This window comes from Mus caroli, chromosome 8 (assembly GCF_900094665.2).
Source record: "Mus caroli chromosome 8, CAROLI_EIJ_v1.1, whole genome shotgun sequence".
NCBI lineage: Eukaryota > Metazoa > Chordata > Mammalia > Rodentia > Muridae > Mus > Mus caroli.
In genome coordinates, this window is record NC_034577.1 from 60,153,166 (window position 1) to 60,176,617 (window position 23,452).

The window sequence follows — 23,452 nt, forward strand, 5'->3', positions numbered from 1 at the left end:
TTCGGTGTTTCTGAGAAAGCAACATTTTAGAGAAAACAGAAGGGGGAAATGAGAAGGAAGAAGCCTCCTTCTGCCTATGGACACTTTGAAGGAAGAGCAGATCAAACAGTCAGTCTTGGCATCCATGTGGTGTTGATTCCGACCAGCCATCCCACCCATAGATACACAGTGCGACAATCAAGCACCCTACATAAACTATTGAGCATTTCTGCATGGCATTCACATATCTTCTTTCAAGTTTCCAGCCATCTCTTTATGCCTTATAATAACAAATGTGATATAGATGCTAGAGCAATAATTGTTTTACTATTTAGAGCACAACAGGGGGAAAGTCTGTATATGTTCAAGGCAAATTTAATTTCCCTACCAAATATTTTTAATCTATTCCTGGCTTAATATGCAACGTTGTCTATAACTACCAAGAGGAGCCAAACATGGACAGAGAATGAAAGTTAAAGCATGATTTGGAGAAATCAATAATAATTTATTCTGTGTTAACTGGTTTTCTGATTGAAGCTCATTTCTTTTAATGCAACAAATCTTTATAAAATAGCTTTTTTGGCAATTTTTCCAAACCTATTTCACACTCCCATCTCCTAATGAGCCTAAGCAAACAGCACCACAGTTCTCATGACTCATCACATCCATTATCTTGTAGCAAGAGGATATAGCCGCTGTCTGAGAAGCTTTGCAAAACTATAATGGTTCCAATTTGAGACCTACTACCCTTCAAAGGTTCTGTTTTATGTTCGCATCATTATCAAATTACTTCTTGCTACCAACATATAACTGACATGCATACTTCCTCTACATCAATCTTTCTAATTCTGAAAAATAATTGATTTTTCAGGTTGTGTTGATTTTTCAGGTTGTGGCATGGTGGTATGACTAACCTCAGCACTTGGCTGAAAAGGATTCCTAAATTTGAGGTCAGCCTAGGCTATACAGAGTGTAGAGAGAACAACAATACCAACCAATCAGAACCCCTTGCAGAGCTCCCAGGGACTAAACCACCAAACAAAGCGTACACATGGAGGAAAACATGGCTCCAGCCACATACGTAGCAGAGGATGTCAATGCCGGGCATCAGTGGGAGAAGAGGCCCTTGTCCTGTGAAGGCTCCCCCAATGTAGAGGAATTCGGGGGTGGGGAGGCAAGAGTGGGTGGGTGAGCAGGGGAATACCCTCATAGAAGCAGGAGGAGACAGATGGGATAGTGGGTTTTGGGAGGGGGACCAGGAAAGGGGATAGCATTTGAGATGTAAATAAATAAAATATCCAAATAAATGAATGAATAAATAAATAAATAAATAAATAAATAAATAAATAAATAAATAAATGTGAGGCCCTGCCTCAAATAAATCTATTTCTGAAAAATGACTTCACCTTAAACATTAAGAACTAAACACTTTCACATTTAGTTTGTCTTAGAAGATGTCATTGGATATGATTATTATTTTGGCAATGAAACACTACTCTCAGATGCACTTAGGCTACTCTCCAGTTTCAGTTACTTGTATCCACCAGAGTTACACATTGATGTGTTTATGATGCCAATGAAAGAGATTAGGCCAGGGCTGGAGCTGTAGCACAGTGGGATAGAGTGCTTCCTGGCATACTCAGGGAGAGGAACGAAGAGGGAGGGGAGAAGGAAAGTCAGAAGAAAGGAGGGAAGGAGGAAGAAGTCAAGAAAGGAAGGGAGGAGGGAAGGAGAGATGATTAAAATGATTATTATTTGTTCTCAGGTTTCTGAGTCTGTTTCACGCCACTGATCTGCACGGGATGAGGTTATCACTATGACCATAAACCAGCCTTCCTTTGTGAGCTACTCTTGTTGTAGCTAAGGATTCCTCTACACTGAAATGTGTTCCATCCTTCCTTAATGAATAAACGATAACACAAGTATTTTGCTGGTTAGCTCAGCCTTGTAGACCTTCATTCTCCGAGATCTCCCAGGCCCATTGGGTAAATCATAAGCCAACAGACAAGTTTATAGTTTCAGTGTGAGATTGGCTTTCAGTAAGACTCTTCACGTATGAGAGAAACGGCAACAGATAACTTGGAGGGTAGGCTTACAATGTTTTAAGAATGCTCCAAGCATACCAACATTCAAAATTGTGTGGAGGCAACTAGAGTACGAAACCTTGTAGTGCTTCTTTGTAGCCAAATTAAATAACTAGAATCTGCCTGAGAATCACTACTAGTCCGTTACAGGACAGTTAACTAGAATCTGCCTGAGAATCACTACTAGCCCGTTACAGGACAGTTAACTAAGGGTTACTACCACCCCCACTCAAAGTTTCCTTTTGGTGAAAAAAGAATCTGTCTGCACTCTTTACGCAGCATTTGTTCTGCCCTACTGTTCTAACAGGCTTCTTCTGCAGAGGGCTTTTTATTTAATAAGTATACCATGATTTGCAGATTTTCAGCTACTTCAAGGACTCATCCTCACTCTCATCTCCATCTTTCGTTCGAGGTCTGAGCCATACAAAAGGCGTCATCATTATCTTGTCCATGATGGTCTCAGGCCTGAAGGCAGCAGCGTGCTTCCAGACTTCCGTGGAGAGAAGGCAGAAACAGAAACATGCCTTTCATCCCACAGCTCAGCTTGATTTGCCACACTGAAAAGAGGCAGCAAACGTCTGTATTTTGAGCCATCACCTTTAATGCTGTCTCTAGAAAAGCTCACTACCACAGCTTTTTGTTTCAAAGGTTCTCCTCCTTATACTAGCACAAGCTTCGAAAGCCCTTTCCTCCATAGATACTGTTGCTACCAGGTTTACATGACCTTCTCTTTGAGAGCTCACCTACTCCAGGCAGCAGTTGATGCTCTTTTTATAGCTCTACTTAAATACCACCCATAAGTTCCTATTTTCAACTACATACTCCGGATATAACTCAGATCAAGCAGTTTTGAGAATTCACTTCTGGCTTTTCATTTATAAAAAGTATAGACCTGTTTCAGACTGAGGCCCCCTTCTTCCTCTGCTTCAGTCTTCCCGGGCATGAGCTTTTGAAATTGCTGCTATAAAAAGAGCAGCTTTCTTAGATTTAGCTCTGAACATTTGCTGGCTTTATTATTTGTGCATGCTTCTTTCTCTAAACCAGTAGCATAGGAGAAAAAGAAATTTAAGAGCTATGATTTGAGTTTACAAGAGCTAAGCCAGTGTTAAGAACACTCATCACTAACACTGAATGAATCCCTACCATTTTCCAGTTTATCTTCTGCCAAGTCACATTCTGCTTTAAAAGCATCACTTGAGAAAGTTTGAGCACAACAGGGAAATTGAGTTTACATTTTTGGTGCAGGAATGAAAGGGCAAGGAAGAGGCTGGGCAGTAGATACAACATACTTAATGGGCCCACATGACAAACACAACAGCCATAGGCACAGGACAGATGCTTTATTTATTATGGCACAAATAAATAAAATGAACATTAAGACCCCTCCCCCAAGATTCTATCACAGGTGACATCATTAGCAACTCTTAAACACACTTAGGGCCCAGGACTTCATACCCTAGGAGGAAACCTCGAGCATGACAGATGTAATGATATACATTACATCTTAATCCCTCTATTCACTCTGAGGGGTGGGTGCCATGACCACATGCTATGCACTGAAGCTGAGCAGTCCTAGACATGTTCCAGGTGCAACATCCTGCTCTCCAGATTCTACACTGCTTATCTCAAACTCTGCCAGGAAGCATTCTGATGTCAGCACACTGCAAAGACAGAATTCTATTTTTCCTACTTGTTTCCACTTCATTTGATTAGAACACAGTAAGAAAAGAATGAGGGATTCTAAGCAGACAATCCAGCAACAGGAGCTCAAACAAGAGGCTCAAAATTGTACTTCATATACACAGCTCAACACTGCTGACACTGGTCTCTGAGCCAGAGCTTCTCCCTGGAAAGCTGATCGATCAGTCGGTCGAGGTCGAGAGCTACCCCTTTCACTGTGTGCTTCCTCAAGAGTTCCCAGCAACATCCTGAAGAGTGGTAGGTTCACATTGCTGTCCATCTTTTAATTCTTTAAAATAATCCCCATCGTATTTTTGTTTTAAAGACTGAATTTACTTCTGCATAGCTCCCAAATATCTAAACACACATTTTTCTTCATAAAAAGGAAAATCAGAAAAGCAGGGACTACTAAACCCATATGTCTTTATATCCTAAGTTAGCCAGGTTTATTATAAGCCAATGACTTTCATTGTTTTTCATATTGCTAGTTATCTCTGAGCTAGTTACATGATAGTCAATACTGTGAAAGAATCACAAAACACAGTAAAATTTCATTAAGGCAATATTAATATAATTCCTAATCTGACTCAATAGCGAGAGATGACCTCCTTTTTTCTTTTAGAGAACTTGCTCGTTACTTTTTCAAGCTTGGAGTTAGGAGACATAATGCATTCCTTGTACTTTTCTATAGTTCTATGCAATATTCGCGTTTGTAAAAGAATACAGCATCTCAAGTAACAGGATTAATAAAATATGGTCCCATTCATATTTCCCCAATTATACTTGCATTAATTCTTTGATTATCATACAATCAAATACAAAGGAGGAAGGGCAATCACATGCAGAGGTGAAAAAAAAAGTGTGTTGTGGGAGAGACCTCATGCTGCTTTCGGTCAAGCTTCAGCTAGGAACCAGAGGAAGACTGGTAGGATGACTGTCACTGCCATGTTTGCAGCATTTCCCCTGCTGAGTGCAGCAGATGAGATGTCCAGATAGAGATTTGGAAGTAAGCCAGTCTGGCTTTGCTCTTACTTTTTCTAGAAGGATCCCTATAGTTCTTTTTGTTCACTCTATGAAAACGGATCCTTTGTGGAGTTTGAACTTATAAAATTTTATCTCTGACTTTTCAGACTATTTTTGAGTTCTTTTTGTTTACCCTTACTTACATTCACAACGAAATAAAAAGCTAAGGGTTATAAACCTGCATTGCACAATTTTATATTCTCTAATTATGTTTCATTCTTGCCCAACAAAATGCAATAGTCCTTGTCTAACACTCATTTTTCTTTGTTGACCTCTGAACAACTTTCTGCCCAAATTTTTAATTGTATTATCTCCTTAAGAATACCAAATGAGAAATTACATTTAAAACAAAATATGTATCTGTAAAGCATCCAGCCAACAAAGGAATAGATACAGGGAGCCTATGTAGCTTTGGAAGATTCTTCTAATGGGATATTGCCTAAACTCTGTCCTTGGAGAGAGCAATAAAAATTGCATTTAATTAATAAATTTAGTAAGAATCTACTCAAATAAATCTGTAATAATTTAAATTCAGTGTTATCTTTCCTTGAGGAAATAAAGCATCTGAACAACCCTGAATCAAACATCTAGACTGTAAGGGGTAGAAAATGAAGCTAATATTTTGAACAGAAAATAAGGCTTCTAGGTATATATTAAAATCTCATCTCAAGCACTACCTTCTTTGGAGAAGCTAAATAATCTACTATGTCAGGCTGTTTTCCTGCATCTAACTTTCTTCACTCTGGATTATGGATGCTATAACTTTTATTCAAAATAACCTAAAGAAAATTTTTATTTGCTGGAACAGTCAAATCCCTTGTTGGGCTATTTAAGAAATAGCTGGAGCTTAAAAGACCACTGTAGACAGGGCCTAATTGTCATCTCTCCTGTCAGCAAAGGAGAAGGAAAAACAGAGCAAAATTTTATACATTTTCAGAACTTAACAGAGGTAGACTTATTTCTCTTACATACAGAGGTTACGTATAAGGTTTTTCTTAATCTTATCTAATTCGATAGAAAACAAGGCTATATACTTTCATTTTAATATCAGAGAACTGTTCATATGAAGGCCCAACTTGTTCCTCAGCAGTTTGTGGTCTCCAAGGACAGGTCGACATCTGTTTTCAGAATCCTTTCTACCTGGTGAACACGCGCTGGACCTTTGTAAAACGTTGCCCATTGTGCAACCCCACAGAACCAGATCCAGGTATAAATCTTACTCTGGTCCAAAGAAATTTAAACAGGAAGAATCTAAATGTAACTTCTGACACAGAGATTTATAAACAAGGCCAATGTGAAACAACAAAACACCCAGTTCAATAAAGTAGATTAAAGCAATTCTCATCATTAATACAGTAAGTCAGAGTTTCATAAAAAGTGTATTCAAAGCTCTATGTTCACTCTCATCACAAATGTCAGAATGTCATCAATACCCATCATTTCACAGATTGAAAACAGAATTACTCAAACACTGGTGAGATAATAACAGGCATTTTGTGTTTATTTGTATAGCATACACGCAATTGGAGTTTTCTCCCCAACTTAAAAAGATAAAAGATAGTTCAAAATTAAAGGGAAAAAAAAGCAGAATATCAAAGAATTTTAAAAGGGTGAAAGAGAGGGGAGGAGGAAAGAAAGGAGGAAGAGAAGATGGGGAGAGGATGAATACTCAATCATGAAATAAAGCCACACTGCTCTCAAGAAAACCTTCCCTAAGCTAAAAGCGACAGTAAAACGCATTCTTAGCATACTAAAACAAAGAAGTTATCATGCTGGGAGAATGGCGAAGGGCTACTCTAAAGGAAATCCACATTTCACATAACAGTCCACACTGAGTGCCACTACTGTGTCCAGCCACTAGCCCAATTATTTGGTTACCCAAATAACAAGTGAGCACCCCCACCACTATCTGGATTACATATATACAAGGAACCCTACATGAACTGAGCAATAACAAGTTTTTAAAAACAGGCCCTGGTTCAAGGGACTTCAAGGGATGGAAGTACTTGGAAGAGACTGGAGAGAAGGGGAAAATGTAATTATATTTTAATTTTAAAAATCTTTTTATAGTAAATCAAAACAACTGTTCCTAAATTTTTCACCATGTGACTTTTCAAGTTGGTTGCATTAAGTCCATTGTGTTCTAGAGTATGATAGTATGAATGTAATACCTTCTGTAGTTTTCCAAACTGTGGCAAACTTCTACCCTTTCTTTATATATTACACAGGACTGATGATGTGGCTTGGCAGTGTGGCCCGAGCTTAGCATGCACATAAAATAGACTAGAAGTTACATAAAATACAATGACAGTCACCTCTCTCCACAAGCACATTTCCATCTCACAGAATATTCACATATGCTACCATTCTTAGGCAATCTTCCAGAGTGACTGATTCTAAAAAAAAGCTATGTGTACCACATTTTAAAGGAAACACTAGGATTGAAGGGAGATCTGTAAAAAACACATTCTCAACATATATTTCTTGTATGCCACTTCTAAAATACTCATATTTCACAGTTATTGTTATTCATATTTGATCAAATACATCTGACTGATAATGCTGTAAAAATCTACAAATGGCAAAGTTGATTTTGTCTCCTGAAAAGCAGTCTGATAAAAACATGATGATGCTACCCAATAATAAAGACAACTGCAGTTCCCTCACTTTACAGTCACCTGGAATTTAATCTGTTCCCAGAGGTAGATGAGTAGCTCTGTGACTGAGGAAGTCTACAATGCGTGCTTTTAAAGTAACTATCCCCTGTGGCACAAAAACCATTCACTAACTAATAGTCTCACCACCTATCCCATATCTCCTTGTTTTCTCTGGATTACTTACTGTGATGCAGACTGTCAGAAATTATTACCTTAGAAACCTTTGCTATCTGAAGCACCCAAACCAAGGCTCAATAGAAATAAAAAGCAAAACAAAAAGCTTATAAACTTAAGCAACGATCAGGGTCAACTTGCAGTCAATATGAACATAAGTAGGTCTGAAAGTCAATACACCTATGCTTACTTTCAGAAGATCCTTGGAGAAATCCCCACCTTCATTTACTCCTTGGAGATTTGTAATGAACTCCTGGCAAGTCATCTTCTTCCCAATATTCTGGAAAAGAGAAAAATATCGTAATATATTACAGAATTAAGATTAATTCTATACAATGCAGCAAAACAGAGTTAGTAAATGATGTGGTTTTTAACATGCATGCTTGTCCGTGCATGTATGTGTATGTGTGTGTCACACAATAAAATTTTAGCATAAAAAAGTAAGATAGTTTATTATTCTTGTTAAATTGTCATATTATATAAATCACAAAGTTACATCAAATCATTATTTTAACTTAGACAAAATCTGCAAAATGATGCAGCCTTTATACAGGTGGTATATAATACAGTGTAAACTTAAAGCATGGATTAAAATGCCACTTCTGAGCTGAATTATACTTGTTTTATGTCCTTACACTCTGACAAGTACACGTGAAGGAGCTCAGATTTATTCACTTTGAAGCTAACAGGTTATCTTATGTACCAGCAGAGAAAATAACTCTAGAGTAAGACAAACAGGAATTCATGCTTACATTAACAGAAAGAGCCAAAATGTTAACACTATTTGAATCAGCTTCCTGAACTACAGTAGGATCAGATGACACCTATATACATGGTGACTGCTTTTATAATGAGCCTCTAGGCCTCAGGAAAGGGGACTTATGATAATGTACAAAATTATATCTGCCCCTTCCACCTGAAGAGAGGCATTGCCTCCATCTTCCAATGTAATAAGCAAACCTCAGTAGGGCTCCAAAGTTACTTTATCTTTCAAAGCTGCTCACTTGAGAAATCTTGGAAAGATACAGAAGGACCAGAAGTGTTCTGTCCCATGCAGGGCAGGGACACAGACCATAGAGCGCTGGGCACAGGGGTGTAGCATCTCTGGCAATGTGCAGTGTAAATGAACAAAGGGTACAGTGACAATCACTTGTCTACACAGCCAAGTTTTACAACTAATGGTATGATTTCCAACGCTATTTTACTAATTCATAAATGGCAGGTGTGATTTGAACCATAGTAGTTTAATTATTCAAGCCGCATGCTCTCCATGATAAAGAGTCCAAGTCCTTCCTTCACTGGTAGTTTTACACCAGTGCATATATAGAAGCCCAAGTTCCAGAACACACTGCTTTTCTTCAGAGTAATTTCGATTGCACATTCCCTGTGTTCTACTCTCTAAGACTCATCCCACCCAGGCTATCTAAATATTTACAGTAAAAGTGCTAAAATTGTTGTATCAAAACTCTTACCTCTTCTATCAGCAAGTAGGCACAGATTTCTTATGAAAGACTGGATGTAGAGATTGACACTAAGAACAAGCCTTGCCAATCAAACTTATTCAGGTTATTTCCAATGAATAATGCCTGAATTTCTGAAGATTTGATGATTTTTTTTATTTAAAGCCCAGAAAGGAAATTTAATATTAAAATATGCTTTGCACTGGTGTAATGAAAATGAGAAAAACTCTATTTTCATAATCCTTTCTTAGTCAACCAAGATACCTAAAGGTATGATAAATCATTTCAACATGATTTAGTAAGGTCCTCTTACGTTCCAAGAACATAAGAAAAAAATGAATAATCACATGTCATTTAAAATATTTTTAACAAAAATATTTAAAGACTCAATTTAATCACTAGCCACACAAAAATGTGACAAAAATTCTCCTAAATGAAAATTTCATATTCTTTTTTGAATTTGACCATAATTTGACTTCTAATAAACTGTTAATAATTATTACTAAGTATAAACCATCATAAAATATAGAACATGTAAAATTTTATTTTTCATTTCATGTTACTGTTTTTATTGCAAAAAAAAGAAATAATGATCCAGAAAAAAAGAATTCCTCAAAGCATAAAAACAGAACACATGAGTAAACTTTGCAGAAAAGCACACCAAAGCTTTAAGTTCAAGGAGAAATAAATGAAGTAAAATCTGATTCATTTGGTGGATTTTTGGCAAAGGATTGTGGGAACCTTCTGGAAATGATTCACCACTAAGGTGGCTGATAATGAGATTTTTAATAAAATCTCAAAGCTAACATGACTTTGGAGGAAGTTGGTTCCAGCTTTTATGGAAGACTCTGAGGGGTTTAAGATATCAATGAAGTGCTAGGAATAGCAAAAGAAGTGGAATTAGAAATAGAGTCCAAAAGACAGGACTGATTTTTTATAATCAGGACAGAACCATGTGTGGTGGTGGTGTTAATATGCTTGGCCCAACGAAGTGGCACTATTAAGGAGGTATGGCCTTATTGGAGGAAGTGTATCACTGTTTAGGCAAGCTTTGAAATCCTATGTTCAAGCTCCACCTAGAGTGGAAGGTAATTTCCTCCTTGCTGCCTGAGGGAGACCGATTTCTCATAGTTACCATCATATCAAGATGCTGAATTCGGCTTTTCCAGTATCGTGTCTGCCTGGATGCTGCCATTCTTCCCCACCATGATAATACTAGACTGAAACTCTAAAATTGTAATCCAAGCCCAATTAATGTTTTCCTTTATAAGCATTGCTTTGGTCATGGTGTCTCCTCACACAATGAAAGCACTAAGACACCATGCAAACAACAAAGATCTAGACTACAGTATTGCAGACAGTCAGTGACAGGGTACTCCAGCTTCATCCTGCTGTTATGATAAACCACTCTGACAAAAAGCAAGCTATGGAAAGAAAAGGTTTACTCTGTTTATTCTTCCAGTTAAATGTCAATTATTGAGGGAAGTCAGTGCAAAACTCAGGGAAGAAACCTGATCAAATACTGTGGAGGAAGACAGCTTCCAGGCTTACTACTTCAATAGCTTTCTTATGCTACTGCCCCCACAGTGGAACGGCCATCCTGCGTCAAGACAATCCCACACAGACAGGAACACAAGCCAACTTGTATCTAGGCAAATCCCTCAATTGAGGTTTTCCTCTCAGATGACTCTACGCTGTGTCAAGTTGTTAAAACTGATACACAGGAGTTGGAAAAATTGACACTGATTCTGAAGGGCATTCTACTACAAAGAAAAGACTATCCAACACCATTGCACATTGTAGAAAAATCTCTTATGAGTCAACCCATAGGTCAAACTAACTAACTAAAGATCATTGTCACCTAACTGCAAGAAACTGCCAGAACCACCCAAATTTCAGCAAGCATTGGCCTGATTAGTAGGTAATCTCGTGGTGTGGTGTCAAGCATTCTGAAGCTGCTCTTTGACAAATTACTTGGTCAACCTGGACTGACCCTTCTGTGCCCTTGATGGAAATCGGCTATACTTCTTTTGCTTATGCTTATATTTCTCACTATTAAAGGCTTCTCTTCCAGTGCTAGAGCTGGGATAATAGAAATCTGGTGCAAACAAGAACAAAAATTAATCAAAGATCCCCAGAAAAAAACAATTATGTAGAAATTGAGAATTTCTCAGGAATTTATTATTTAAATAAACATTTAGGTCATTGATGAGTTTTGTTATTAAATATAAGATAGAGGACTTGAGAGAAACTTCAGGAAATGCTAGAAGCTGACAAACTGGAATTGAATCTCTAGGCTTTTCTGTTCAGCCTCAGGAGTGAGGGACTAGGATGAATAGGAAGAGATTTTGATCCCATTATGACACAACTTGGAGCCTTCCGATTGGCAAAAGGCAGGAGGTTTAGGAATCCAGACATTCTTCTCTTCTTTATAGAATTGTACTAAAGATAGGCATCATATTGAAACAGGGTTCATGACAGAATCACAGAGGAAAACATTTCGGCTAAGTGAACTGCCTGCCTTCCTGAACAGATCTGTCAGACTAGAACTTTTCTGATTTTATATGTATGTGTATATGTGTGTGTGTGTGTGTGTGTGTGTGTGTGTGTGTGTATAGATAGATAGATAGATAGACAGACAGACAGACAGACAGACAGACAGATAGATAGATAGATAGATATGAAAAAACAAAGAATAAACAACCTTTACTCAAACACAATACTTTAAGTATTAAAGAAAAAGAATGGTGGTCTTATGGCAAATATTTTAAAAAATCAAGGAAAGAAAGAATTAAATAGGGTCAGAAAGATTGAACTTTTGTAAAAAGTTTGACATAACAGGTAGGAGGAAGTAACTTTTGGTCTATTAATTCTATGCCAAACTGAAACAAAATCAAATCCAAACGGGTCATCCAGTCTAGCATTTCTGTAATCCCAAGGCTTTAGGACCTATCTTAAGGAAAAAGATACTGACTTGAAGTTGATTTTATCATGTTAAATTTTAGCTCTCATAAAATTGCTGTTTGCTTCTCTTTCAATATTCTTATGTAATAAAAAAGACTTTAGAAGAAAATGTATTTTGAGAAGCTGTGTAATCAATGAATGAAGTTTCTGAGGAAATGACTTTGTGTATAAAGAATGCCTGTGAGAGACACGGGTTGTCAGAGTAGATCAAGCCATACAGAGATGTGCCTCCTCTCAGTACCATCCCTCATGAAACAAAACTGAATGGCATCCACATATGATTCCTCTCTTGCTGTTCTGGGATCCACCTACTCCAGGCCCTGCCCTCAGCTTGGGCTGGTCCCTGGCAGTAATCATCAACAAAAAGGCAAAGTCCTGCCCTAGCAAAACTGTGTTAACTCCTCAAATGGTCAGGTGATTGTTAACAGTTTTAGCAATTAAGTTTCTTGTTGTTGGTTGTTATTTTGGCGTTTTTGTTTTTGTTTGGTTTGGTTTGGTTTGGTTTGGTTTTTTGAGACAGGATCTCTCTGTGTAGCCCTGGCTGTCCTGGAACTCATCCTGTAGACAAGGCTGGCCTGAAACTCAGAGATCCACCCTGTATGTGTAATGCTGGAATTAAAGGCTAACACTACCACCACCCAGCTACAATTATTTTTAATTAAAGAACAGTTGCTGGTTTGGGAATATATGGCTATTATAAACTCAATGAACTCCTGTATAGTATAAGCATAACTCTTAAGGTTGAAAAAAATAAAAAAGATGGGTGAACCATATTGTGTTCATGATCGATTCATTATAGCCTGGAACCAAAGCATACCTCTGAAGGATCCAGAGGGTATACTGACATTTTGATATGTTGATGGATTGATGTTTTGACTTCTTTTAAACATAGACTATTCATAAAGAATATTAATATTCTTGTGATATCTTTGTCTGTTTTAATAGTGTTGTCACAGAAGGATCTGAAAAGTGTCCCTTTCCCATCTCTTTACATCTGTGATACAGTCATGCAATGAGTTTTTCATTATAGAGAGATCTTTCATTACTATGTTAACATGCTAACAGTCTATTCAGAGTTTATACTTCTTCCAGAGTTTCGGTGTATTTTTTTCATCTTACCTAAAATATCTAGTCTGTTAACACACAACCATTGGCAGTCTTTACTTAGCATCCTTTAATTTCTACAAAGTCAATCAACAATGAGGTCCTCTCTTTCATACTGCATTTTGTAATACGAGTCTTCTCTGTTTCTATGTCTTGAAAATGCCACTAATATGGGACTACATAAGTGGCTGAGCAGTGAAGTGCACTGACTATTCAGAGGACCTTGATTCACGTCCCAGCTCCCACATGGCAGTTACAACAGTCTGTAACTCCAATTCCATGAAATTTCACACCCTTACACAAACACACATGCAGACATAATGCCAATGTACATTAAATAAGAATAAATCATTAATTTTTTAAAAGAAAAAACATCACTGATGCTATAGAAGAGTAAGCCTTGGCCTATGGTTCTGCTCCTTTTTATTGTCCAATTCTGTATTTCTGGAATGTTATTTTTTCCTTTAGTTCCTCTGGTTCACATGTGCTATTTGTTTCTCAATGGTTTAGATGGCTGATTTGGATTCATTCTTCCTTGCTGAATGGCATGTACAACTGCTACACATAGCCCTGCTACAGCTATATCCTAAAAGAGGTTTTAACATGAATTTTTTAATCTTCATCTAAAATGACTTTTCTAGTTCTTTTGTGAATGTCTTCTTTGACCCACTGTTTATTTAGGAGTATACTACTTAACATCCACAAATTTCCTTTAGTCCTTTATTTTTTCATCCTATTTTATAGAGAATATACTTTGCATAGTTTCCATCTTTTTACATTTATCGATTTTTTTTCTGCCTTGTTAGTACCCTGTGTTTTTACATTTACCTGTGCATTTACCGTACACTCTGGGAAGAAATACATAGGGGGGTCTGAAAGGTGATCAAGAACAGAGGCCTTTATTCTTTGTGGGGCTTAGACATTCACCAATTGGCACATGTCTGTCTTCACAAGTCTTTCCCTCCCTTCCCTCCTCTCTCTCTCTTCCCCTCCCCTCCTCCTTCTTCCCTATCCTCCTCTGTGAGCATGGGAGTATAAAGTAGAGCCTAAGTAGATCCACTCAGGAAAAAAAAAAAGAGACTCCCAAGAGTGACAGAGAAGGAATGTCCCTGTGGCCTTCTAGGGCAGCTTTATTACAGACATGGCTGATTAAATCACTGCCATTAGAGGCAACTCAACTCTGAGCTCTATTCTCTCCTACAAGTAGGGTAAGTAATAGGGTAGGGTAGGACATCTTATTCAAAGGTATGTACTCTTCGAGGGGAAAATAAAACCATCATCATTCTGGCTACCCAGTAAGTCACTATGGGTTATTTCTGAATAAAAATCATTATCACCCAGAAAACCCAAAGAGATTAAGATCTATCAGACTCTCCTCTCACTCAGAAAACAGCATGTCTTAGGTCTGTATCAGGAGCTAGAGGTTGACAACCCAAAAACAAAAGGTTTTCCTAGTTTTTTTTTCTAATTCTGTGCCTACAAAAAGTTCTATTCCATGTGCCACAGTAGGAGAGGGATCAAATACTGCTTTATTATAACATCCCAGGTGCATATATTGATGCAAAATGTTGCACCTCACTGGATTCTTTTATTGTTATAAAAATGTCTTACTTTTTCTGTAGGAAAAAAACACTATCTTGAAGTCTATTCTGCTGACAGGAAATGCCTTAATCTCTACTATTTGGAAAGGGGAGTGAAACATAAAGGATATTCTCTTATTGTGTATGGGACACACGTTTTTTTCTAAGTTCTATATTAAAGGCAAATGTTTAAAGATGTAAAATAGTTTAACAATCCTGTGGGTCCCCCCTCCATCCCCCTTGTAGTTACTATCATTAATTTGCTTAGTAACTTTCTGTGATCAATTTTCTGATATATAAGCACCTCTCACTCAATTTATTAGCTGGCCACTGAGCTAAATGAGCAGAGACTCAGAAATCACAGGAACAAAGTTTGCCGATAGCTCTAAGTCATGCTGAGACAAGATATTTTTTTAAGAAGTAGTTTATTTACATCTCTACCAAAGTTTTCCCTTCCTCTTCTCCTCCCAGTCCTCCCCCATACCTTCCCTTACCGCCAATCTACTCCTCTTTTTCTCTTCAGGAAAGCGGACGCCTCCCATGAGTATCAACCAGCTTTGGCAAGTCAAGTTGCGAGAAGATTAGACATATCTTCTCCTATTGAAGCTAGATGACGCAGCCCCGTAGGAAGAAAAGGTCCCAAAAGCAGGCAACAGGGTCAGAGACAGCCCCTGCTCCTGCTGTTAGGAGTCCTGCATGAAGACTAGGCTACTAGGCAACTGTTGCATATATGCATGCTCTCTGGTTGGCAGTTCAATCTCTGTGACACCTGATGGGCCAGGGTAGTTAATCCTGTAGGTTTTCTTGTGGTATCCTTTTCTCCTTCTGGCTCCTAGAATCCTTCACCCCTTCTTCTGCAGGCTTCCCAAAGCTCCTAATATTTGGCTATGGGTCTCTGCATCTGTTTCCTGAGATGACACCTATGCTTGGCTCCTACCTGCAAGTATAACAGATTATCGTTAACAGGTAGGACCACTCCTGGCATGGGGCTTAGACATGGTTTTAGTGCTCCAGCAGGGAGTTGACTCCCTGGCTTCTGCTAGACTTCCTAGCTATGGAGCATCTTCAATTCAGGCACAAGTTGCAAGTCTAGATATTCTCAGGTCTGTCTTTCTTGAGCATGTTAAGTTCTTGTAAGCCAAAACATGACCAGAAACATACCAGAATTTACCAGAGCTCCATCTATGTATCAGAGCCCCAAGTTTCCCTTCTATATATTTTGATACTTTATTTGTCACAACTTGTCACCCTCTGAAGCAACAACAATCAATATTCAACAGCTGCAACCAAGTAAGTGGAGAGCCAGGGCAAAGAAGGGCAAATCCTGGGAGTGAACAGCTAGACAAATCACTGACAATCCTCTGGAAATGAGGCTTGGGATCACTCTATGTTCCTGTACCAGGAGACATTCATCTTCTGTTCATAGCTACAGTGATTTGTAAGGCAGTTAGTATTGAAGGTTGCTTCTCACACAGCTGAAAAGAAGGATGGAGCATGGTAACTAAAAGCAAAGTGCAATGTCTGTTTGACATTGTATGTTTTCGTTTGTTTTCACTTGAATACACTCTAGACTGCTACAAGTCTGGGACTAATTTCCAGAGTACTCAAAATGGTGACTATATCAGTGCTACCAATGTTATAGTAGATCAGGTTTCCCCAGGTCCTTGCTTTGCAATCAGGAGATGTTGTAGTACTTTCAGCATTCTTTAAGGAGGCTCATGAATGAAATCTTTAAAGACTATTGGGTAAGTGTGGTAACCTAAGCTTATGATTCCAGCATGTAGCAGGTACAAACAGGAAGATCAGGAGTTTAAGGCCATCCTCAGCCATAGAGGTAGTTCCTAGCCATTATGTGTCACAGGATACCCTGACTCAAACAACAGAAATTGAATTGCTGTTATCAAGAATCCTTTCTCAGTTCACAGAATTTCTACTGAAAATGGAACTGCCATCATTTTAGAAACCATTGGCATGCTTTGTAACTCTTTAAAGCAATAGTAAAGTCTTTGGAGTCTGGTTTAAAAAAATCATACTTCATTCTAAATCCATTTTTATTTTATTTATTTATTAGCACCTTTGGTATAATTTCATTGATGACTATACCCTTTCCACAGTTATAATACAGATGTCCATTGAACATACCTATGGTTTTTGAAAATGCAATTGGGATGACCCACACATACCTTCAAGTTCTTCAACATCAGAATCAACTAAGCTTCAATGGAAAAGTATTTATAATACTAATTAGACTAGTATTATAATCAACAGAATATTTGAATTTTAAGAGAATGATAAGGAAAGATATGTGTAGAAAATGTAAATACTATTATTTCTATAAGGGACTAGAGACATCAAGATTGTAGCATACTCAGGAAGTAGAGGACTATACTCAGTCCCCCACCTGTGTACAGGGTTGGTTATGCCTTGAATCACACAGTATAGAAGCACAGTGCTCATGGCATGTCAAGTTTGCTTACCAACAGAGAAAAGAGCTAAATGAAACATATGGCTTTCTTGTATCAAAGATGCCCAGCTACCTCTTCCCGAGGTACCCGAGGAATTGAAATTTGTTATCACAGCCCTTTGTTGTCTTTCTCTGGCTTACTGGTAATTCTTCTAAGAAAGGTTTGGAGGTAAAGATGAAAGCTTAAGTCAGTCCATTTTAATTCTTACTGGGGTGCCTACTAGACATTTCCCTTCTATAAGCTTTCATAGTATTTTAATGGAGAGTAAATATGAAGCAACTTTCATCAAGAAAACTTATGATAAAGTCACATGAATTTTAAAATATCATTCAAGCAAATACTGTCCACTGAGTAAAGCCACCTGTAGTTACTGACTTTGTATCTTAAGAGTTGTTAAGTATAAAAAAGATGCCCCTAAATTATGATATCCTATTTATTCTCTTCCCAAACTGTTATAACACTGTGAAGAAGTGTAGGCTTCTCTGAAACAAGGGCCAATAACCTGAGTTCCTCTTCATGAGGTCAGTAAAGAATGAAAATTTAAAAGGCCTGACTTGTTTAGACATAAAGATGGATTTCTTCACAAATCGGCAAGGATAATGTAAATGAATCCTTAGAGACAAGGAAGACTTTAATCAACCTTGACAGTAAAAGTATGCAAACAGGAAATATCACAATTTTTAAGAATTTTGTTTTAAATCCTCAAATATTATACAGAACAAAATCTTAAATATTTAAGCAAAAGATTATTAATGAAAAGAATCAGACCTACTTTTAAAGGTTCACTGAATTGAAGATTATACTCTTCACTAATTATATGACTACTTTAAAATATATTTCTTTTAAAAATTATTTTGAGAGAGTGTGTGTGTGTGTGTGTGTGTGTGTGTGTGTGTGTGTGTGTATGTGTGCATGCGCACACAAGCGTGTCCGTGCATGTGTGATTTTATGTCATTGGTTCACTCAGTGGAGAACAGAAGAGGGCACTGGATCCCCTGGGGCTGGAGTGTCTTAGTGTTAAACACTATGACCAAAAGCAAGCTGGAGGGGATATTCCTTGTTCTTATTTTCATTTGTTTGTTTTGGTTGGTTGGTTGGTTGGTTGGTTGGTTGGTTGGTTTTTGTTTGGTTATTTGGGTTCTTTTGTTCGTTGGTTGGTTGGCTGGCTGGTTTTTCATTGCTCATCATTGAGGGAAGCTGGTGATGCTTTCTGGTTTGCACTTCATGTCTCAGTCTCAACCTGTGTTATTATAGACCCAGGACCCAGAGATGGCACCACCTCCCTGTCAATCACTAAGAAAATATCCTATAGGCTTGTTTGCAGCCTGATTTTATTAAGGCATTTTCTTTTTTTTTTTTTTTTGGTTTTTCGAGACAGGGTTTCTCTGTGTAGCCCTGGCTGTCCTGGCACTCACTTTGTAGACCAGGCTGGCCTCGAACTCAGAAATCTGCCTGCCTCTGCCTCCCAAGTGCTGGGATTAAAGGCATGTGCCACCACGCCCGGCAAGGCATTTTCATAATTGAGGGAACTTCCCTCGTTTTGGATGTGATTTTAGTTTGTGTTATGTTTACATCAAACTAGCAGCACATGGAGTTATATAGGTTGTGAGCTGCTCCTGTGAGGACTGGGAACTGAACTCATGTCTTCAAGAAGAGCAGAAAGTGCCCTTTCCAGCTGAGCCATTGTTCCAGCCCCTAAAATAGATTCCTTTTAAAAGAAGAGCCTTTTATCTAAGTACCTTTTAAAGATGTACTATTTTTTTTAGTGGAATTCTTTAATTTTTTTTCCAAATCAATGAATTTAAATGTTTACGATCAGTCCTAGTTGAAACTGTAAGTTAAAAGAGCATTCTAAATCTCACTTAATTATGCTGAGGGAGGGGACTCCCAGACTGTAGGTAGTGATAAATGAGACTTTTTAAAAGTTTATGTATCAATGTATCTATCTATGTATCTATGTATCTGTCTATCTATTTATATATTTGTGTGGGAGGTGGAGAGGGGGGGATTGGATCTTGTCTTAGAGGTAAAGATGGCTGTGAGCTTCCATATCGGTGCTGGGACTTTGGGAGGTGGGGGGGGGGGATTGGATCTTGTCTTAGAGGTAAAGATGGCTGTGAGCTTCCATATCGGTGCTGGGACTTTGACCTCGTGTTTTCTGTAAGAACAAGTATTTTTAAACACACAGCTTTCTCTCCAGCCTTTAAAGAAATCTTTTTTTTTAATAGTTTTTATTTTTTTAATTAGATGTTTTCTTTATTTGCATTTCAAATGTTATTCCCTTTCCTTGCTTCCCCTTAGAAAATCTTCTATGCCCTCCCCCAGCCCTCCCCCTACTCCCCAACCCACCCACTCCTGCTTCCTGGCCCTGGCATTCCCCTATACTGGGGCATAGAACCTTCACAGGACCAAGAATCTCTCCTCCCATTGATGACCGACTAGGCCATCCTCAGATACATATGAGCTAGAACCATGAGTCCCACCATGTGTTTTGATTGGTGGTTTAGTCCCAGGGAGCTCTGGGTGTACTGGTTAGTTCATATTATTGTTCCTCCTATGGGGCTGCAAACCCCTTCAGCTCCCTGGGTACTTTCTCTAGCTCCTTCATTGGGGACCCTGTGCTCTGTCCAATGGATGACTGTGAGCATCTATGTCTGTATTTGCCAGGCACTGGCAGAATCACTCAGGAGACAGCTTTATTAGGCTCCTGTCAGCAAGCTCTTGTTGGCATCTGCAATAGTGTCTGGATTTGGTGGTTGTTTACTAATGCAAATGCCAACAGGTGGGGCAGTCTCTGGATGGTCATTCCTTCAGTCTCTGCTCTGAACTTTGTCTCTGTAACTTATTCCATGGGTATTTTGTTCCCATTTTCTAAGAAGGGTCAAAATATCCACACTTTGGTCTTCGTTCTTCTTGAGTTTCATGTGTTTTGCAAATATATCTTGGGTATTCTGAGCTTCTGGGCTAATATCTACTTATCAGTGAGTGCATAGCATGTGTGTTCTTTTGTGATTGGGTTACCTCACTTAGGATGATATCCTCCAGATCTATCCATTTGCCCAAGAATTTCATAAATTCATTGTTTTCAATGGCTGCATAGTACTTCATTGTGTAAATGTACTACATTTTCTGTATCCATTCCTCTGTTGAGGGACATCTGGATTCTTTCCAGCTTTTGGCTATTATAAATAAGGCTGCTATGAACATAGTGGAGCATGTGTCCTTATTACAAGTTGGAGCATCTTCTGGGTATATGCCCAGAAGAGGAATTGCTGGATCTTCCAGTAGTACTATGTCCAATTTTCTGAGGAACCTCAAACTGATTTCCTGAGTGGTTGTACAAGCTTGCAATCCCACCAGGAATTGAGGAGTGTTCTTCTTTCTCCACATCCTCACCAGCATCTGCTGTCACCTGAGTTTTTGATCTTAGCCATTCTGACTGGTGTGAGGTGGAATCTCAGTGTTGTTTTGATTTGCATTTCCCTGATGACTAAAGATGTTGAACATTTTTTCAGGTGCTTCTCAGCCATTTGGTATTCCTCCATTGAGGATTCTTTGTTTAGCTCTAAATCCCATTTTTAATAGGGTTATTTGGTTTTCTGAAGTCTAACTTCTCGAGTTTTTTGTATATATTGGATATTAGCCCCCTATCAGATTTAGGATTGGCAAAGATCTTTTCCCGATCTGTTGGTTGCCTTTTTATCTTATTGATCCTTTGCCTTACAGAAATCTTAAACACACAAATTCTATAATTTCTATAAAGAATCAGGCAGCTAATATTTCAGGCTTTACAGACCATATGTTCTCAATAACAACTGCTCAACACTGTCATCACTATGTAAAGATTTTTAAAGTAGGTGTGAATGTGTCCCAATAAAACTTTACATACACACACACACACACACACACACACACACACACACACACAAGATGAATTTTTGCCTGTAATTACTATTTTGCTCACCTGTAGCCTAACATAAGTTAGCATTGAAATAGATGAAAAATCCTAAAAGATCTAATAGCAATTTCAGGTTTTCCCTTACTTCATAGATTTTCCTCCACTCCGTTAGAAAAGGAGCTACAAACTTGTGCTATAATGCATGAAAATGTGGGAAACAGAGACTTTTGTTCACAATGCTAACTCAAGCTCTAACTAAACAAACAAAACAAAAACTTAGCAAAAAGGCATACTGCTCCTGACAAAAACTATGGAGCCTTCTATCAAGTTTCAACTATAATCTAGTATTCTCTGATCTAGAGGGACCAGTAGAGCACATGAAAGTGGACCTCAGAGTAGATTCCAAGTTAGGGTTGAATTAAGTAGAATGACCATGAAATTAAGTTTAATAGTGTTAAGAACTGGAGCTTTGTGGAAAGTGTGCTTTCGGAGAAACTAACAGCTCTCATTGTCTACGGGTACAACCCAGCCTCATAAATCTTGAGCTATTAGAACACAGCTGGCATACCCTCCCACACAATTCCACCTCCGCCAACATGTTACAACAAATGAGGAAAAGTATACTACTGACTTGGTAATTACTTCGGTGAAGTAGCACTGCTATAAAGCTCTGGTTTTGCTTGTTTGTTTGCCTCTCATGGAAGTGGAATTAGGTTATGCTGCCCTCAGGTGTCCGTCTTTTTAGATGCACCACTGGAAGGCAAAGCAGAAGCCATTGCAATTTCAAAGCACCCTGGCCAAAAATTCAAAGAGGACTTCTCATGTCTGGTACTGGGTTTTTTTCCTTTAGCTCTTCAGGGTGTTCTATCAGCCCAGATGAGAAAGTTCCTTATGTGCCACGGTGTTTTCTAAAGAAATAATGATGTCTGCCTTTTGAGTTATCGATGTTGCTATCTATCCCTTTCCTCCTGCTCCTGTGCTTACCCCCACCCTTCCCTAAGAGGTTCCCCTCACCAGTTCCCCCACAGACCCCTTGTATCCCACTGTTCTGCCTTACTGCTTCCAGCCTTCTGTATTTACCTCTCTGCCCTTCTCTGTGGAGCTCCCTGGTCCTATTTCTATCCTCTATATTTTATACCTGTGATAGGGGTATCACAGGTATAAAGTAACATAATGATTCACTAGTAATATAAATACTTATATGCATACAGAAACAAATAATTTAAAAAGAGGCCATGGATTTGAAGGTGAGTGAGGGGAAGTATGTGAGGATTTGAAGGAAAGTGAAGGGATGAATATAATTAAATTATAATCTCAAAACAGACAGAGTTTTTTTTAAAAGCAGGAGTCTGCAATATATGTATCTTCTTTCAGAAACTACAATCACAGATTTAAGAGGTTGATAATCCAACCACATGGTGGTGGCACTCACCTCTTTTAAATCCCACCATCTGGTAGGTAGAGGCAGGCAGAGTTCGAGGCCATCCTGTTCTACAGAGTAAGTTCCAGTATAGCCAGTGTTACATATAGAAACCCTGTCTCAAAAACTATTAAGAAAATAAAAGGAAAATCCAACATTAAGGAAAGACACAATCTTGGTGGGGTTTTCTGCACCTCTCCTGTACTACATTGCCACTGAATGTGGTAAAAGACATCATGTACTATATGAGTTTTGAGTGCTGGGGTCATTGTCCCAGGTGTTAATAAGCTCTAACCTGTACTGTTCTAATACTAAAAGCATTTACTGTTTCACTCACATTCTCTCACAAGTGTTCACTAAGGAATCTAAGCGCTATGTAAATTTTGACATATTGCAACAGATTAAGTGTAAAAGCAAACACAAAAATCTAGCTATCCTCTATTAGTTCAATAGTAAAAGGACCCACAAAAATGTAAATGCTACTATTTCCAATAAATTTTCTCAGAATGTAAAGTATAATTCACGATTATAAAAACTATGTTTTTCATTTAGTGGTCTTTAATGATCAAATGATGACATTAAAGTTTCATTAGATTCAACCCATAATGTAGTATGTAGTAAAACACACACACACACACACACACACACAAAACAAATAAAAAAAAAAAGTCTTTTTGGGTCTTCATAGATTTTAAGAGTCTAAATACACTCTAAGTTTGAGAAATGCCCAAAGTATAAATTCTACCAAAATATGATTAGAACACTATGGGTTGTTTTTTTTTTAATTTTGAGAAAGTAAGACACATTGAACTCTGTCAAAACACAAATATTTAATTTTCATTTTAACTTGGCTGTCATGGGAGGAAATAAGTTAAGGCATGGAGTGTAGAGATCCATCGGGCTTTCAATCACTTTCTTCGATCTTATTATCCTCTCCAAGGTATGGGAGGGAGGGAGGGAGGGA

General features: G+C 38.2%; 1 protein-coding gene across 8 annotated transcripts in view; it reads right to left on the minus strand.

Annotated features, from left to right (window-relative positions):
• The window catches only part of Psd3 (pleckstrin and Sec7 domain containing 3), a 508,951-nt gene that overhangs the window by 170,692 nt on the left and 314,807 nt on the right, over window positions 1-23,452 (minus strand). For 5 of the 8 annotated variants that reach the window (XM_029480436.1, XM_029480438.1, XM_029480435.1 and 2 more), the window contains one exon: window positions 7,788-7,878. In XM_029480436.1, the coding sequence (XP_029336296.1) occupies window positions 7,788-7,878 (91 nt within the window). The remainder of the gene's footprint in view (window positions 1-7,787; window positions 7,879-23,452) is intronic. The other 3 variants (XM_029480437.1, XM_029480442.1, XM_021169304.2) reach the window with 1 other exon arrangement.